General features: G+C 37.9%; 1 protein-coding gene across 6 annotated transcripts in view; it reads left to right on the top strand.

Annotated features, from left to right (window-relative positions):
* RALGAPA1 (Ral GTPase activating protein catalytic alpha subunit 1) overlaps positions 1 to 19,476 on the top strand; it is a 125,104-nt gene that overhangs the window by 50,191 nt on the left and 55,437 nt on the right. For 5 of the 6 annotated variants that reach the window (XM_030451638.1, XM_030451639.1, XM_030451643.1 and 2 more), the window contains 9 exons: positions 752 to 928; positions 4,157 to 4,309; positions 5,817 to 6,010; positions 6,151 to 6,249; positions 6,369 to 6,524; positions 6,994 to 7,122; positions 8,095 to 8,220; positions 9,367 to 9,425; positions 14,422 to 14,530. In XM_030451638.1, the coding sequence (XP_030307498.1) occupies positions 752 to 928; positions 4,157 to 4,309; positions 5,817 to 6,010; positions 6,151 to 6,249; positions 6,369 to 6,524; positions 6,994 to 7,122; positions 8,095 to 8,220; positions 9,367 to 9,425; positions 14,422 to 14,530 (1,202 nt within the window). The remainder of the gene's footprint in view (positions 1 to 751; positions 929 to 4,156; positions 4,310 to 5,816; positions 6,011 to 6,150; positions 6,250 to 6,368; positions 6,525 to 6,993; positions 7,123 to 8,094; positions 8,221 to 9,366; positions 9,426 to 14,421; positions 14,531 to 19,476) is intronic. The other variant, XM_030451644.1, reaches the window with a different exon arrangement.

Below are 19,476 nucleotides of genomic sequence, written 5' to 3'. Positions count from 1 at the left end.
CTGGAGCTAGGTAATGGTCCCTTCCAACTGAAAGGATTCTGATATTTTTACAGCAGGCTTTGTGTAGCTAGAGTTTAACCAAGATACTAAGTGTAGTATCACAGTATAGTGAGTATGTTTTTTAAAGGAAGTATGCTTTGTGTAATAACGAAAGAGTTTTCATTTACCCATTCCACTCATGTTGAATAGATGAGGTCATTATGGTTGCTGGGAATTACGACTTCATGTATTATGTAAGAGAGAAATAATGTTTATTGAAGAAATTAGAATTTTGAGATATGTAGATGTTACACAACTAAGTGATAGTATTTAAACCTACATTTCAACATGACATTTTTTCTTGAGTGTTGAAAAAGCTGTTAGATTATAATTTGCCATAACATTTTTAGTTTGAAGCTAGTGCTTTAACAATCAACTTGAATATTTCTTCCAGCTTGTAAATTTTGCAAATAAATCCCTTCATGTGTTGCCATTATTTTTACTTTATTGCCATGGAGGTCCACTTTACAGCAACTAAGCAGAATACCTGGCATGCAGTAGGAATGTCTTCTTCAGAAGTACAGGCACAGTTTTGTGACAAAAATGAGAGTATCCTTAGTTGTCAAATACATTTTTTGTGGATTTTGCAGAAGTGTTTTAGTAGTGTAGGAGACACACATTCAAGTTTTCCATGGAGTATTTTGGAGGTCCCAGGCTTCTGTTTTATTATGTAAGTGGTGTTGTAAGCTAATTCGGTGCTTTTCTCATACAGATTTCAGCTTTGGCACTGAGGCAGGGACACCAGCTTCCACTGACGTTGATGCAATTTCAGGACAGCAACAGAGTGCTGAGGAGCAAGAAGTGGCCAGTCTAACTACACTCCACATAGATTCAGAAACAAGTAGTCTCAATCAGCAACCATTGTCTGCTGAAGCTGCAACTATTACTGGTAAAGTAGTTAAAAAAACCCTAAAAAAGCATTTATTCGAGAAATTTTCCATCCATCCTGAAGAATGCAAGCTTCAGCCCCTACAATGAATCTATTCTGTCCAAGATGATTCTTGGATTTCAATTATTTTTTGATTGCTATTGAAAAGTAATGTGAGAAGTAATATAAGTGGAAAACCTTTGTCCGACTTGGTTACCCATAGGATCCTTGTCTTGGTATTAAATGTTTTTTTAATCCTTCCTAAAAAAATCTATACAATTACCAGGGAGGATACTCTTACCACATAATGCGTGCTAGATCTCTGACAAGTGTCCTTCTATTATTGACAATTAAATAGCTAGTTTTATGGGCAGAGCTTTTTCTTGGAAGGCTTTGACAATGCTCTTGCAAACGTGTATCACACTGAAGTATCATGGTATTCTTGTATATAAATCCTTCTTAACCTCTCTCTTTATTGTCTGTTAATGTAATTGGGAGCTTCTGATATGCAAAATGTTAGTTATTGTGCCATGTAAGATTGTGTAAACCTCAGCTGATGGGCTTGAGGCTCCACTGGTTTACTTTGCAACTGTTTCTTGCAAGAAAGAGAGTTAACAATTAAATTAGCAACCAGCAAGTGGTGTGGTTAACCTGAACTAATGGGCTCCTTCCTGAGAGAATCTTCTTGAGGAGTATTTGGAAGAATGGTCTCTTGCCAGACTTTTTCAATGAGAAGTAAAGATGTACATAGTCATTTTCATATTCCTTGTTCAGTAACTGTTGCACACTACCATTTCTGTTACAACCCCAGAGAACAAGTACTTTTTATCTGTGAACGCTGACTCTGTCTTGTTCTCCATAAGAAATCAAACTCTTCATTTTCAGATATATTGGAAAACATCTTTACTTCCCCCATCAGAATTTTCACTTTCTAAAATGGCCTTTCTCCTGAAAGAACCATGGTTTTCTTGGACATTGTTGTTCAGCTCGTTCAACAATGTTCAGTTTGACTTACGTTCTCTTCATTTTTCTCTTTACTATGTGCTTGTTGAAAGTTGTCAAAGAAAACCTGGGGTTTTTTTCAGTTTGTTTATTTTTGTATGTTAAAAATGTCATTATTGTTTTATATTTTTGTCCAAGTTTGCAATATAATTGTATCAATTGCAATTAATGACTAAGTTGTCCATTGAGACATTCTGTGGTTGTCTCTTCTTGTTGTTTGGACCACTGTTTTAGAGAGCCAGCTTTTGTGTGTCACGTGCATTTAACTTTAGATGAGTTTTCTGAGGAAACAAGACTTGTGCAATTACACTGTCTGTCTCTAACTATTCCATGCCCCCAACAGTGTTGGAGCCCATTGTCTAATTTCTGCTAAATTAATACATAAGAAGAAAACACAAGGCATTATTTCCTTGAAAAATTTATGAAAGATAGGCATCTATGTAGTGAAATTTGATGTATGCAGAGTCCTATGGCAGGGACACTGCAATGTAAATTCACTATATTAAATACTAGCAAATCCATGCAGTCATCATCAAAACACATGTAAGAAATTAATGGTTAATTTTGATTTGAAGGTTTTGGGAAAGAAAATTTCTTCTTGCGATATAGCCATTTTTTCCATATTCTTAGCAAATATTTGAGTTTACTATTGATTGCTATTTATGAGTCTTAGAACAAGCTGAACCCGTGATAATCTCTGTTACATCTGGGCCCATGTATGCTGGAGGATCTTTTAGTGCTATGTAGAAGATTCCAGTAGTTCAGCAAATTTTCTATTATGATTTCTGTCCAGTCTCTTCCATCATATGAAAGTCTCTTGCCCTCCCTGCCTCCTTCCTTCCCTTTTTCTCCTCCTTCCCTCTCTACCCCCACTCTCACTTTCTCTCTTCCCTGCATCACTTTCTTGCTCTCTCTCTTGGTCTTCTTTCATCCATCCCCCCATTTTAGTGAGCATACTGGAAGAGTAGAAGGAAAAGATTTCTTTGAACACCTTCAAAGTGTGTATTTTACATTATCTTTGTGAGCAGGTGGCAAACAAGTGAGAGGAGAGCGTCATTGCCTGTTGAGTGAAACATTTGTCTGTGTGTGAGGCCATTGGTGTCCATCTCTCCTGTGCAGAGTTGTTGATTTAAATTTATGGTAAAAGCTTCATTGGCTTTGCCATTTAAATCAGGTAGAAACTTTTGCAGTTTAACAGTATAATTAAGATTACGACAGTTTCCGATAGCACTGACGTTTTCTGTCAAGTTCTTTAAACAAATTATTATATAGAGAATAACACTTCACAGCCAATAATTTGGGAAAATTACTACAGATTCAGTTTCTCATTGTTGTTCCTCAGTCTCGGCTGCTGAACTTCACATATCATTATAATATTTTTGGGTCCCAGTTACATTTATCTAAGTGTTAAAATGAATAGATTTGAATTCCTCCATTTGAAACATGTGCTGATGTATAGGGTGAATGTGGTGAATTTGGTTCTTTTTTTGTACCATCTGATGTTCTGACCAAACCCAGCTTTTCATAAGGATCTTGAGGCAAATTCAGGAAGTAAAACTAAGGTAGGGCAGAAGAAAACTAAAAATACCTACTTCCTCTCCACAGATCTCTCTTCAGAGGAGATCAAAGTGTTTCCTTGAGAGATTGCTCAGTGGCAATTGATGCTGTGATTGGCCTTTGGAGTACTGCCTCTCAAACACTTGTGTTTTCCTGTCTTAGAGGAAATAACATTTCCTAACTTTACTGAACTTTCCCTCCACATGGATTTTCTCAGCACAATCAGCAGATAAACATAAAAAATTGTCAGTTACTGAGCTTTAATTTATAAATTAACTTGCATGCATACATAAACCTAGAAAAGCAGTTGTCTCTGGAAAATTTTTGCTTCAACACTTGCGTGGAGAGAAATTTAAGTGACAGGATGTGGAAAGAAATTTGTCTGGTTCAGAACACTGAAGGCACTACAGAACAAAGATAGATAAAATTATTTGGACCCAAAATAGTGCTCCGTTAATTCATTTACCCATTACTTTGATGTTCATCTCTCACTTTTCCTGCATGTAACTCATTTTCTTTTAGAGCATCATTCATAGGGATATCTGCTTACAGTTTTTATAACTTTTCTTTCCCAGATTTGGTATATAAAACTAGTTCAGTTTTCTTTTAATGCTATGTTTAAACAACATGTCAGTAGCTCAACAAAATAGAAAAGGCTTGTAAGGTAATTGTTAAAAATTGCATTTGCAGGCTCTGAAAGTGCTTCTCCAATCCAATCTGCTCTTGGATCCCGATCACAGACACCCTCTCCTGCCACTCTTCATGCAGATCATATTGAGCAGAAGGATCTGCAGCTGGATGAGAAGCTCCACCACTCTGTTTTACAGACGCCAGATGACCTAGGCAATATCTGGAATAGAATATATAAAACTGTTCTTTCTTTCTTTCAAATGCCATATATAGTGAAGTAGCTAATATCACATAAATGTAGACAATCCTGTACAAGGCTATTTCATCTGCACTTTTAAAAGTATTTAATGACAGTGATTTAAAAGCAAGCAAAAACTTTTTGCAATTTATCTTGCATTTCATTGTTACTGTTAGCAGTGGATTAATAATCCACACATTTATATTCTTTTTGATGTTCGGAGTTGTGGCAGATTAATTTAGCATGTGGCCCTGTCATAAGACTGTTTTATCATCGATGTACAAGTAATAAGACATAATTTTAAAGTAATGTTATAATTTCTTCTTGGCATATTGTTTGCAATCACTTTGGTATTTTCAAAAAATTCATGGTTACTTCCACTATCCAAAGCTACTGAATTCTAGGATACGTTCACTTTATAAACACAGTGCTCATTTATTTCTCCATGTTTGGTCTCATGGAAACAGAAGGGTGTCTGATGATTTCAGACCCTTTTTCTTTAAGTAGCCTACTGATGGGCAGAAATAACATCATTTTGCTTTGTAATTTGAAATCTACAGACTAAAGCCTTTAGTGTCTCTATCACAGTGGTCCAGAACTTCAAAAGAGGAGGCTATGTGATTAGGCTGAATTCAGATTGCATTTTGATTTTGTATGCCTGTAGAAGCTGTGAGATTTTCAGAAGATCTCAGTAAATTCTGGTGCTGAGGTGTTTTGAAAGTCTGGCAGGGTGGAAAGGAGATTGTTCTGGATTCCTGCTGCTTTAAAACTGTGCATTGTTAGCTGATTTAATATGGCTGTTTAGGTAGTTAGGTGTGAACTGAGTAGACTTTAGCCATTGTACTCTATTGAAGTTTTCTTTGTATGGACAAAATAGATTAAGATCTTTTCGCCTAAAAAAAACATTCATCAATATAGCACTGACACATAGAGGGAGCTAGAGGTAAGAGCAAGACTGTGGTGCTAGGTTACTGAATGTTATCTCTCCACTCATACAGATTTACTGCTTAAAGAAGACTAGTCAGAGACAAATTTACTCTCAGCTTTCTCTTCAATTTACTATAGAATGCATTCCTTTGTAGATTCTAAGGAGAATCATTGTTCTGTTTCATTCAGAAAAAATTGAAGTTGAAATGTAATTTGTTTGGAAGCAGAGAAGTGGAGTTCTGGAGATTCATTGACTCCAAAGAGTGTAAGACAGCACTTAGGAGTGGTCTTACTAGATCCATCAGACCAGTAGTACTGGTCCAGAAGTGACCTTAAATGTTACTTACAGAAAGAATATTAGAAAGAGGTCAGTTCTTCTACAGAGTTTAAAAACATTTCCAGTGTAGAGGTGGCTGAATGGGAAAGAAATATTTTACTCTTTTAGCCTAATTTTTTTTTTCCTCTTGATTTTAATAAATGGTATGTAATAGTTACATCAGAACTTTTCTTTCTCTGGAGAGACAGGTCTCACTGTACTTTTTTGTTTCATTACAGAAACTAGTGAATTCCCCTCAGAGTGTTGCAGCGTGATGGCTGGGGGAACACTCACAGGCTGGCATGCAGATGTCGCTACTGTGATGTGGAGGCGAATGCTTGGAATTTTGGGAGATGTCAACAGCATCATGGATCCTGAGATTCATGCTCAGGTTTTTGATTACCTTTGTGAACTGTGGCAGAATCTAGCCAAGGTAAAAGAACTGGATTCTGTTCTCTATCCTGACCTGAACTGGCAGGATTTCAGAAGGATTTTCAGAAGGAAAAAAAACCTCACCGCTTTATGTATTTCTCTTAAATATTTGTGATTTTGTTTTGTTTTTAATACCTGCAGATAAGAGACAATCTTGGTATTTCAACAGATAACCTAACTTCACCATCACCACCAGTTCTAATTCCACCATTGAGGATTCTAACACCATGGCTGTTCAAGGTAAATTTGAGCACTAAGCAGTAAAGCAGGAGAAAAAGTTTATGTAGCTGTAGACTAATGTTTAATGTTTTATGGGGTTTTTTTATTTATGAATAATAAATATTGTTTTAAAACTGTAGGCTACGGTGCTGACTGATAAGTACAAACAAGGAAAGCTACATGCTTATAAACTGATTTGTAAGACAATGAAGCGAAGACAGGATGTTTCTCCAAACAGGGATTTTCTAACTCATTTCTACAATATAATGCACTGTGGACTTCTTCATGTTGATCAAGTAAGTTTAATTACAAAATTGAGGTTAATATATACAGCATGACTCAAAATAAGAAAAAGGGAGTATATCTCTCCAAGGTCTACTGTTTTTACTTGCTTCCTGATGTAACAGTTCATGTAGTGGAGAAGTAAATTGTGGCCACTACACAGGAGTAGTTTATTGAAAATATTGAAATATTTTCCTCACTATTTCCTCTGTACATGTATAATGAAAGGTTAATAATTTATAGAACTCTTAAAAGCTAAATGTAAATGAATACAAAATATGACCTGGTACCAACATTATATAATAGTGTCCAAGATTAGGTTGATCTATAAATTATGTTACAGTTTACTTATATTAATATCAGTATACTTAAGGAATTTATCTTTTTTATGTTATTCTTCACACAGCAATGAGTACTTGCCTTTTCTTCATTCATTGTTCATCTTGTTGATACTCTTCCTTTTTTCCCTTTTCATCCTGCAAGGATATTGTCAATACCATCATCAAGCACTGCTCTCCTCAATTCTTTTCACTTGGTTTGCCTGGTGCCACCATGCTTATTATGGATTTCATTGTAGCAGCAGGAAGGGTGGCTGCATCTTCTTTCCTCAATGTAAGTTTTGTCAGTTCGTTCTCATTTATGTGGGGGTGGAAACGGCTTGAGAGAAAACAGTGGTATTTTCTCTTGACTGGGATTTTAACTTTTTCCCAGAAGTCAATGTAGTCGTTAGCAAATACAGTTACTATCAGTGGTTTATTCTAGAACACTACACATGCAAGGTCTCTGCAGAAGATACGTGAGAAATGCAAAAATTACTATTAGAGCAGAGAATCTTCTTTCACTTCAGAGGTCTCTGAATTGTGACTGCCATTTATCTGTGCTTTAAAATGTTTTAAAATAAATATTCATTTTAACCATACCTTCATGTTGAAAGTATGTTTATTCCTCTGTATCTCTGCTATGCAATGGCTTTGGTGATCAGGCTTGAAAACTCAGATCTGCCAGTGTTTGCACTATGTGGATGTATTTTATAAATTGTTACCTGGGTAACTTCAGCCTTATATAGTAATACTGATATGGTTAGGTAGGTGCTGTTGGCCTCGCATGACTGTACTCCCCCAAAGTTCCCCAGTACTCCTCTTCAGTTGTCTGTGAGTTTTGACTGTTTCTCACACCATTCCTCCTTTAACCAACTGTGAAATTCAGCCTCCCTCAAGGTACTATCTGAAGCCTCTGTCAGCTTCTGACAGTGTTACCTGCCATGTCCAGGAGTGCCTCGTGTCATATCCAGTAGTTTTCCACATCCTGTTCAATTAACTGAACCTAAGACCCAAACCTAGTTAATAGCTCAGCCACTTCTCAGCCATTTCCTTTTGGCCATCTTGGAAAACTGGAGCATGGGTGTGTATGAGTAGCCAATCTGTGGAGCTGTGGTCTCGGATTGATCAGCTCTGTAAAATTTTCAGAAGGAGAAAAGAAATAGCCATGTAGAGTTTCAGCTGTTCTCTTTTAAGGCAGCTAGAAATACCAGCTTCCTGACTGCAGTAAGAATATGTATGTTTCCCCTATCTTTTTTTCTTTTAGGCACCAAGAGTGGAAGCACAAGTTCTTTTAGGATCATTAGTTTGTTTTCCCAATTTATATCATGAACTACCAGCTCTTCATCCAAACATTCCTGACATTGCTGTGTCTCAGTTTACAGATGTTAAGGTAAGAATTTTAAAAGTCGATACTATTCAGCTACCAAGTATATGTTTGGTAAGATATTTCTCCAGGAAATGCTAACTAAAATTTAAAGATTAAGTTTTTAGAAATAATTTCTAATAGATTATCAGGCTCTAGAGCCTATAAAATCTTGTCAAGCTTTATACTACTAAACATAATTTATAATTCTTAGTCACTTAATAATAAAGTGTTTTCACAAGTTTGTAAAAGGAAATGATGTGTTGTTTCAGAGCTTTAATGATCTGAGATAAGAAGACTGAAAGGTTCAAGATAAAATATGGGCCTTTACATCAGTATATTCTTCTAGAAAAAAAAAACCAAACAAAAATTAATGGAGACTGTTTCCTCTATATCATGACACAGAGTTGGGTAGTGTGTCAGTATGATGAGACTCCATGGAGCTCAGTTCATGTGTTTTAATTGCTGCAATCTCTGTCAGGTGTGATTTCTTGAAGAAGGGTTTCCCCTATGTTTCAAACTGTTTCAGTTTAGAGAGAGAAAACAGAGAGGAAGCTGCATTATACCTTGCTCCCTTTTGGAGACTGATTTTTGAGTTCCTTCTTCCTTGTTTCTGTTGCATAATGGGTTTTTACTTGAGCCTTATAGAGAGCAACCTTCTGCTTTAGAGACATTTCACAGCAATTGAGTCAAAATTCTTCTTGACATAATTTCCTAAGGCACTATACTCGTCCTGCAGCTACTTCAAAAGACTTTTTGAATCAATGTAATTTTGAAAAAATGCTTGTTTCAACCTCCAAAGTAACAGATTATACTGTGATAGCCTTCAGTGCTATTCAGAGAAGCTTGCTGTCGTTTCTGATTAGTGCTTTTTTTTCCCCACCCTTGATATTTTACGGAAACGTATTGGCCAGAATTGGATAAATGATTAATCAGCAGAAGTTAGCACAGTAGTATCTGGGATATTATCGAGGTAGATTTGCCTGCTTCTGCCCAGTAATGAGCATCTGGGGCAGACTTAAAGTAATGATATGCAGACAAGTCATCTGACCACAGACCTAGAGACTCAGCTAAGCAACATGCCTCTGTGTGCTGTAAGGAAATTCTAATTTTCTGGTGCTTCATGTGATGGAGTTATTGGTAAATCATTTAATATTTTTCTCTTAATTTTAGGAAGTCATAATTAAAACCGTGTTAAGTTCAGCAAGAGAAGAGCCATCTGGTCCTGCACGGTAGGTCATACAAAAAGAGCTTCTAAATGAATGGTTTATTGTCTTAATTATATTGTTTTAATGTGGATACATTAGAGAGCGTAATGTAATAGTTTGTGTTTTGTTAATGGTTTTCTTCACCACTATCAAAACTGTGGTCCACCATGTGAATTCGAAGTTGAACACAGAGATATTAAAAGAACATCTTCTGTCAAACTGGTATAGCCTAGTACTCTTGCTCAAATAGTGGCTCATAGGAAAGGGTGTAAATATGAGTAAGCTGTATGTTTTCTGTCTGCCCTGGTGTTCAGCTCAGAAATTTTCTGTACTAGACAGTGAATTTTTACTTTAATTAAGAACAAGATTATTTATGAGGAAGGTGTGTTTATTTTTTTGCCTAAATCACATGCTTTGAACTGAAAAGCAAGTAATCCAAGCTGCATGAGCCCTTCTTTATGGTATGGAAAAGAAGCAGAAAATGCTGAGCTAAGAATTAAACTGCAAATGATTGCTCTGATGCTTAAACCAAAGCATCTTCATCCAGTGAAGGTCTTAAGAGAGTATAGTTACCAGTTTTCTGTTTCTTAATTTGCTTAGGATTTTGTTCCTCCTTACCTGGCCCCACAGGCTTTCAGTTTGAGCCCTGCATATGAGGTCAGAACAGGAAATCTATAATGCCTACCAAGGAAGAGCACACTTATGCCTTATGTCTTTGAGTGGCATGTTTGTATATGCTCAACTACTGTATTGTGACTTAACAAATGCAAAATATTAGAACTGCCTGAAAAATGTTACTGGATAGATCGGTTCATTGAATCTTAAAACTTGTTGCTGGAAGACCAAGAGCAGTTTTCATCAGCCCACTACCTGTTCACTTGAACTGGTGACATCTCTCAACACAAGAGGAGAAACTTTTCTGATATACTTATAGTTTTTCATCTTCTTTCACACAACAGAATTTTAAAAAGTATAATACTGTCACAGAATCATAGAATTGGCTGGGTTGGAAGGGACCTCAGAGATCATCAAGTCCAACCCTTGAACCACCGTTGTGGTTGCTAGACTATGGCACTGAGTGCCACATCCAGTCTCTTTTTAAACATCTCCAGGGACAGAGAATCCACTACTTCCCTGGGCAGCCCATTCCAATGTCTGATCACCCTCTTCGTAAAGAAATTCCTTCTAATATCTAACCTAAACTTCCCCTGGCACAACTTAAGACCATGTCCTCTTGTCTTGTTGAAAGTCGTCTGGCAAAAGAGACCAACCCCCACCCAGCTACAACCTCCTTTCAGGTAGTTGTAGAGAGTGATGAGGTCTCCCCTGAGCCACCTCTTCTTCAGGCTGAACAGCCCCAGCTCCCTCAGCCTCTCCTCATAGGGCCTGTGCTCAAGTCCCTTCACCAGCCTGGTTGCCCTCCTTCGGACTCGCTCCAGTACCTCGATATCCTTCCTAAACTGAGGGGCCCAGAACTGGACACAGTACTCGAGGTGTGGCCTCACCAGCGCTGAGTACAGGGGCAGAATCCCTTCCTTGGACCTGCTGGCGACGCTGTTCCTGATACAGGCCAGGATGCCATTGGCCTTCTTGGCTACCTGGGCACACTGCTGGCTCATGTTCAGCTTCCTGTCAAGCCAGACTCTCAGGTCCCTTTCTGCCTGGCTGCTCTCCAACCACTCTGTCCCCAGCCTGTAGCGCTGCATGGGGTTGTTGTGGCCAAAGTGCAGGACCCGGCACTTGGCCGTGTTAAACCTCATCCCGTTGGAATCAGCCCAACTCTCCAGTCTGTCCAGGTCCCTCTGCAGAGCCCTCCTGCCTTCTAGTTGATCAACACTCCCCCCCAGCTTAGTGTCGTCTGCGAATTTGCTGATGATGGACTCAATCCCCTCATCTAAATCATCAGTAAAGATATTGAACAGAACTGGGCCCAACACTGATCCCTGGGGGACACCACTAGTGACCGGCCACCAATTGGATGCAGCCCCGTTCAGCACCACTCTCTGGGCCCGGCCCTCCAGCCAGTTCTTAACCCAGCACAGAGTGTCCCTGTCCAAGCTGTGGGCTGACAGCTTTTTCAGGAGGATGCTGTGGGAGACGGTGTCAAAGGCCTTGCTGAAGTCCAGGTAGACCAAATCAACAGCCTTCCCCTCATCTCCCAGGCGGGTCACCTGATCATAAAAGGAGATCAGGTTGGTCAGGCATGACCTGCCCTTTCTAAACCCGTGCTGGCTGGGTCTAATCCCTTGCCCATCCTGCAGGTACTGTGTGATTGCACTGAGGATGATCTGTTCCATAACCCTGCCAGGCACTGAGGTCAGGCTGACGGGCCTGTAGTTTCCTGGGTCCTCTTTCTGGCCCTTTTTGTGGATTGGCATGACATTCGCCAACTTCCAATCATCTGGGATGTCCCCGGTGAGCCAGGACTGTTGGTAGATGATAGAGAGAGGCTTGGCAAGCTCTTCTGCCAGCTCCCTCATCACCCTTGGGTGGATCCCATCTGGTCCCATATACTTGTGGGGATCCAAGCATCTCAATAGGTCACTGACTGTGTCCTTCAGGATTACAGGGGGGCTGTTTAGATTCTTGTCACCTTCTATAAGCTCCAGAAGCCATCTGTCCTCAGGGTAACCTGTCTTTCTGTTTTGAAAGAGGTGGTTTGAGTCCAGTTGGTTGAGGATATTATTACTGATCCTGTGGCACTGACACACAGTTTTATTATAATTAGTCATGGCAGGTGTGGTTGTGAAGAGGAAGGATAAATGCATTTCCTCATATCCTGTCTGGCTGTGAGGGTTTGTATATAGTAGAGCATGTAAATGTGCATGCCCAGCCTTTCAGAAAGCTGAGTTATGCTGCCTCCAAAATGCAGAGTTGGACCACTGGGAGTAATAACATGAAATTAAATTAAAATTAGCTACTCCTTGGGTTACCCATACCCCTTTCTTTCTTCTAGGAAGTGGAAGGTTATGTCTTCATTGAAGGGATAGTGATGTTCCCACAGCTTTGAGTATCTTACTCCCCAGTGGCAGCTTATCCACTGTCTTTTTTGGTAGTAACTTCTCTGATACCATCTGCTTCACAGCAGTAGAGAGTTCATCAGGGTTACTGTCAGAGATCATATTTAGGATCCACATTACAATTACCTCACCTTAGCTCAGCCACTAGTAGAGGTTTAACCATCTTTTCAATTTCCTAGGAGGGAATTTAAATTTCTTGGAACTTAGGAACATAGCTTTGCATATTTCTAGCAAGTCTGAGTGCTGTTATCGTTAGCTAAGCTATAAATCTCTTTCTTAACTCTTCCTCAAAGGCTTGATGTTTTGTGTTTCATTACATATTCAACTCTGCTGAGCTTCAGGGAAGTCAGTTATCTGAAATAAGTCCCGCTTTCAGATCTCCATCTATAAAGATTAATAACTGTATTAATCAAATCGGTGCTCTTTGTAGAAACCTCAGAGTCCTGAATATTTTGCACACGAGTATGTCATCAGATGTGGAAGAGATTTCAGTAGCTTGAAGAAATTTTTAAATAGTAACATGGACTTAAAACTGTCTTCTGTATACTAAAGGTTTATTTTCTGAGCCAGCTTACCTAAACCATCTGGATTTATTATTAAATCCACGCTATGTTCCCATGTTCTGTTAATCAAAAAGGATTGAAACACACACTGTAGACATACCAGAAGTGTAGACTGGGAAGGGAGCAGGGTACTTCTGTGATCTCCCCTGCCTCTGAGGCTGGAGTGTGTTTAAAATATTCCTTACAGTAGCTTGCCTAAATGGTCCTGAAAATTTTCTTTAAAAAGGAAGTTACAAAACTCTTAGACTGTTGCATAACTTACCTAATTCTTACCTAATTTTTTTACCTAATTTTACCTAATTTTTTCCTCTACATGCAGTGGTTCCCAAAGCTTGGGTTTTTTTGTCGCTTTTTCACTTGAAGTCCCTCTGGTTTGCCTTTATTCTTACACTGTATTAATCAAAATTTAATGGAAGCAACGTTGCAGCTGTGATTTCAGCAACAGTGTACAAAACAGGGTATTCGACATCTTATTTAAACTATCGTGGACTTCTTTCCAAGATGCGCTTTTGCAACCTCTTAGCAGTTTCATGATTCAGTGTAGCCTTAAAATAATTTTCTTCAGCACCAGCTCCATAGCTTCTTCTGTTTCTGCACTAGCATATGATTTTTCCTTCCCAGATGTAATAGTTTGCAATTCTCATTATCAGCTTTCATCTTGTCAATTTTTCATTGGTCTTCAATTTTATCCAGAGAATTTTGACCACTGAAGTTGTTTCCAAAATATTTGTAGCCTGTGTTCTTGAAGATAATAACTAATGATTCAGTGATTGCTTAAACTACCTCCTTAACATTTCTGAACAAATTTGATCCATCTCTGCTGATTTGAAAACATTTATCTAAATAATCTTTACCCTTTTATTTTGTGATTTTAAATGAAGAAACAAGAACAAAAGCTGAAGTACTTAATAACGCTGCCTATTCTGTCTCTAGTGCTGATTTACCCTTCTTCTCTTCATGTTTGCTTATTTCCAATCTAAAGAAATGTAAATATCTATGAATAACATTCCTTTCTGTTGTCTCTGTGAACCAGAAGTTTTAAACAAATACAAGCAAACTCTCATGTTGGGCAGGAGGAAAACTCCCACCACATTTTTTATTTGTCTTAAGAAAATATGTATTAAATTCACACACATGGATTTTGGGTAGTATTTTTAATCTGAAAAACACATAAAGATGTAGGAGTTCCTGATGTCTTTTGGATTTTTCAGTTGTTCAGAAGGGTGCTTCCTTGGTCCTTTCCTGTGTCTTCATCAGAGTACATGGGATATCTTTCTCATATTTAAACACATTATACCATTATAAAGGTTTTTGTGTAGTTCTTTTTGAAATATTAAAATCATATTTATTAGATTTTAACGAGACATATCATTAGTCATAAAGACTGCACATTGTAGCATGTTTCTCAACAGCTTGTCCTCCAACATTGTTTTGCAGATGTGTTGCTCTTTGCAGCCTTGGTATTTGGATCTGTGAGGAGCTGGTTCATGAGTCGCATCATCCTCAGATCAAGGAAGCACTGAACGTGATTTGTGTTTCTTTAAAGGTGAGAGACTTAATATTTTTGCAGTCTGTATTGCTTGAATTTGTAAAGATGCTTTGCTTTATCAAGTTCATGATCAAATTTTGGTATCCTTACTTTACAGTCTCATATTCAATCCTTACAAAAGACTGAATTCAGTTTAATTTGCAGATCACTAAGATATTTACCCTTCTTTAAGTGTGGAGGAAATGATGTGCTGGGAAATAAGAGAGCAGATATGCAAAAGTCTGTTGCAAGCCAAATTGCTGCCTTGTAGTCTTTGGCTGCCAGCCTGAGTGGAGCATCCAGTGTAAGAGAGGGACAGGGAAGAAAGCTGAAGATGACAAATGCAAAGGCCAAGAAGAAGTTTCCCAAAGCTTCTCATGCTTCTTGCTTACCTGCTCTCTTCTTGCTCCCACCAATCAAATCCCATTATCTCTGTATCCTCACTACATTTTGTGATTCTATGATTCTGTGCTTGTTCACTTCTGAATTCAAGAGCCGTTGCATTGTGCTGCATTGCTTCTCAGCCCTAGCCAGATATGTAGAGAGAGATGTACATATGCTGCGTGCATGGAAGCACTGAAAGGTGTCTGATTTCCTGTGGCTAAGTGGGCTGAATACCCTGGGAGTCACTGGTCTGACTAATGAAAATGGAGGCAAAAAAAGGCATTAAGTATTTCAGCCTTTTCCTCATCCTTGATTCCAGTGTTTTGCCCCACATCCAATAAGGGATGGAGATTCTCCCTGGCTTTCTTTTTGTTACTGATGTATTTGTAAAAACTTCTTTTGTTTTCATTGATGGCAGCAGCCAGATAGAGTTCCAGCTGAGCTTTCACCTTCCTAATTTTTTCTCTACATGACCTAATTAGATCCCTGTACGCATCCCAAGATGTTGGCCCCCTCATCCAAAGGAGGTAAACCCTTTTTTCCTGAAGCCTGAGTAACAGCTCCCTGATAAGCCAGGCCATTCATCTTCCCTGCCATTTTGTCTTTTGGCACATGGGGACAGCCCACTCCTGTGCTTTTAAGATTTCCTTCTTGAACAATGTCTGGCCTCCCTGGACCCCTTTGTCCTTCAGGACTGCCTCTTAATACACTCTATCTGCCAATGTCCTAAACATGCAGAAGTCTGCCCTCCAGAAGTCCCTGATGGAGGTTTTGCTAAACTCCTCCTTACTTTATTTGCAAGATAATTATTTACAGTTTCTGCTAGTCACTATGCAGTTCAGTATAAACAGCTTCAAATAAAGTTCTTGGAATCTAGGATGATTTACTGTTTTGGTGTTTGCTGTTTTGGTTGATTCTGTGAAATGAATGGAGAGGGATTCTCATCTTGAAATGCAGCTTGCTCAGATACAGCTAGTTCATTGTGCCTATAAATGCCTATAAAATGCTTCTGAATAGATTTTCTGACACTTGTCTTCCTTTCCTTCTGTGAATGACAGTTTTCACTATTCTGAAACTAGGCTCAGTGGATTTCAGCTCTGGTTGCAAGATTTTGTATTGGTGGTATTACACCAACAGCATATTCCTTTCATTACCTCTGTAAAAAGATACAATTTTTTGGCTTTGGTTTTTTTCTTATATGAGTGTTTTTATTTTCCTACTTTTTACGTGCCTCTTTCCAATTTGTCACACCTTATGGAATAATAAGAATATAATTAAAGCCATTTTATTTTCTAGCATTTTGCAAACTTGCCATATTCATAAGCAGTATCTTTAACTTTTTAAGTATTTTCCAGTTTATTTTCAGACCCTGTCTACATACTCTCTGTTTACAAAGGAATTCAATTAAAAGTCTAGTTCTTCTGTACATACATGGTGTTAAAAATCAGTGTACACCTGTTATACAGGGCTTGTGTCAGTTGTTGTGAACTATTGTTTTCTTGTCAACAATGGGAATTTGAAAACTATCTTAGCAATTCAGCTTCCTGTGAAGCAGGATTTGTGTCTACATCTTATATGTGTAGCTGCAGGGCATTTAGTATTAGACTCTAAATTTCAATTTCCTGTTTTGCAAAATCACATTCATCCTTTTTAGCTTCACTAATATTCTCTTCCAGGGTTTTCCTCTTACTTTTTAATATCCCTTAACTAGTGCATTTTATCAAGATCTTCTGCAAGTTTGCAAAATTCTGCAACTTTAAATTTATGCTGGTTTTATCTTCTGCAATTTATCAGAGTTTGAACTATTCTTAATTCTGGCATTCACTGTGATTCCTCTTATTTTTCTGTGACATATCAAATTATTTGTATCTCAGTTGTATTAAACAAAAACTACATCTTGAATCTCAAGGCAAAGATCTTCATATTTCTGCTTAGTGTGTTGACAAAAGCATCCAGAGCCTGTGGACTTTTCTGCTCTTCTAACAGTGGTATACATTCACAACAGTGTTAAATGATGAAATGAAAAGTTCATTAATATATCATGGAGAAACAAATTAGCTCTAATTTGTTACATAAGCAATCTCCTGGCTTCCAAGTAGGTGGAGATTTTAAATCCCAGAATGGATTATTTATTTGCAGGAGAAATTAGTGGTTTTAGTGGAAATTAGTAAGTCTTAGTCAATTTACTGAAAAGTACAATTGAGCAAATAATATTGAACAGAAGTGTCAGCAAAAGTCATAATCATATGCCAGTATGATATATATATAATACCAAAGCATATTCAGAAGTGCAGACCAGCAGTTCTGTCTGAAAGTAATTAGCACTTCTCTAATGTGCTGCCACTCTGTCTGTCTTAACCTTGGCTGATGTCTGAGCACAGATGACCCTAGCCAGCCATCCAGAACTCTACACCTCATGGTTGCATTATACTCCTCTCAAAAATGCTGCAGATACATCACAACATTATGTTGTAAAGACTTAGTTGAACAGGTGCTAAACATAGGTTAATTAGAAGTGTGGACAAGGTTTAAATACTTATATAACATCCAGAAAACAATGGACTCTTGCAAAGATGTGAATTATGTTAAGACTACCCTTCTGAGAAGAGCCCTGAGAGTTAGGTACCAGGCAATATGACAGTCCATTGAAAACTTTTCTTCCTGCCCACCACTAACTTTTAAAAAATTATGTCCACAATTACACTGTGAGACACAAAAACATACAAAAGAAGTGAGTTCTTACACTTCATAATATACAGCAGTTTCTAGAGGTAGAGAACAGTGGGTGAAATGTTTGTTGCATTTCACAGCTGCCTTCATGGCACATCTGGAGGCTTTTGGAAAAGAAGTCAGACCAAAGCAGCTGACTTGTAGGGAGTGAATTGTTTTGATATCAAATATTAACTCAGTGTTGCTGCTTGAGATCAGGACAATGTCTTTTAAAAAATAAAATAAAATAATAAATAAAATTAAGGAAATGCTTTCTGTTTTTAAGTAGTGAAGGGATGATTATTCCAAGACACTGGAGAGTCTCCAGGCCTTTTTTCTCAGATAACTTTTTCTAAAATCCAGTGATCTGAATGTTCCATATTAATCTGCCTTGGTTTGTCCAGCCCTTCTATCCTCTCCAGTGACTTCAGGGTTTTCCTGCAAGCTTGTAAGGATGTTTTCAGCAATCTGGGTTTGATCTCAAGTTCTGTAATCAAATTGTTATGCTTTTAGTTTTATTTAATCTTTTTTGGTTGTCACTCGAACTTGGAACTAAGAATCTGTACCCTCTTACTCTGGCTCTTACTGTGTACTTTCATAGGATGGAGAGAGGCTGTCTCCTGAGGGGTAAAAAATAATGGTGTTCTTGTCATAAGCTCTGGGAAGTCTTGCAGATGTAAGATGTCTGCTATGTTTTAGTTAAAAGCAAGCAATAATATGAAACTTTGTCCACTGAGAAGCAGGGAAAGTCAGAACAAGAATTAACTTACCTTATGTACTCTGCTTTCAATCTCTGTCGCTGACTTATAAAAGCTGTTCATAGCCTTTCTTTATGTGCCTACATAGAGACTGCAAATAAAAAATGTTAATGCTTCACACTCCATACTTTTGCTCTTGGTTGTACTTTTTATTTTCAAGAAGTTAAATGTAAAAATTGGTAGCTTTGCTTTGGTAAGAAGCTGGCCCAGGACTGGGTTTTCTTCCAGAATATGTTCCATCTTCATATTTTTGCCATTCAGAAATTTTATTCCAAAATGCTTAGTTTTCTGGTCACACTTCATTACCCAGGCATTTCAGGTTTCATAGAGTTTGAGGGCATTTCTTAGGTTTTTTGAGATATGCCCTTCCTTGAAAGGTTAATAGCACTGGACTGATAAGGAAAATAGTCTAAGAAGCCAAGACATTAAATCTAACTTTTTTTGCAAATCAATTACCTTTTTCTGAGTTCAGAGGTAGACACCTATCTGCCTTGCAGCACACACATGTGACAGCTTCACTGCTAAGTGAATTGAATTGAAAACATGTAAACTATGTCTTTATTCTTTTAATAATGCAGGATTTCTGATGTCACATGTCTTCTTCACTGGAGAAACAGAATAGAACTTTTCACTTTTATAGCATTAATTGCGTAATTGTTTTCTGAGTTTTTTGAGATGCATCATGAATACAGTTTAGAATATTTGTTTCCAGTTAAGATAGAGTGTTCCTTGAATAAAACTGTATTTTAAATCCTTCTTTCCCTTGGGGCTATTGCATGTAGTTTTTTCTTTTGTGTAGTTTGTGTTGTCTTCTGAAGGCTGTAGTTTTGTTGTACCAATAACCATTTTGCTCAGATTTATAGATTTTTCATAGATTTTTCAAAATTTACTTTGTGCTTATTGTTTGGTGCACAGTTTAGTGCTTTCAAGGCAAGTGCAGTGAAGGAAAAAAGCCTTAATCACATGTCCTGTCCATTAAAGATTTAGGGAAACATATCCCTGTCTCTCCATTTCTTTGCTTTGTCTCCTTGAGGTGTCGGGCAATGTGTGCTTCTGCTCCCAAGGCTGGAGACTAATTGTACAAACACATTCTCTTTTGCTTTGGCCCACACA

The sequence above is a fragment of the Calypte anna genome, chromosome 5A (assembly GCF_003957555.1).
Source record: "Calypte anna isolate BGI_N300 chromosome 5A, bCalAnn1_v1.p, whole genome shotgun sequence".
Taxonomy (NCBI): Eukaryota; Metazoa; Chordata; class Aves; order Apodiformes; family Trochilidae; genus Calypte; species Calypte anna.
This window is presented reverse-complemented; position numbering and strand designations above follow the sequence as displayed.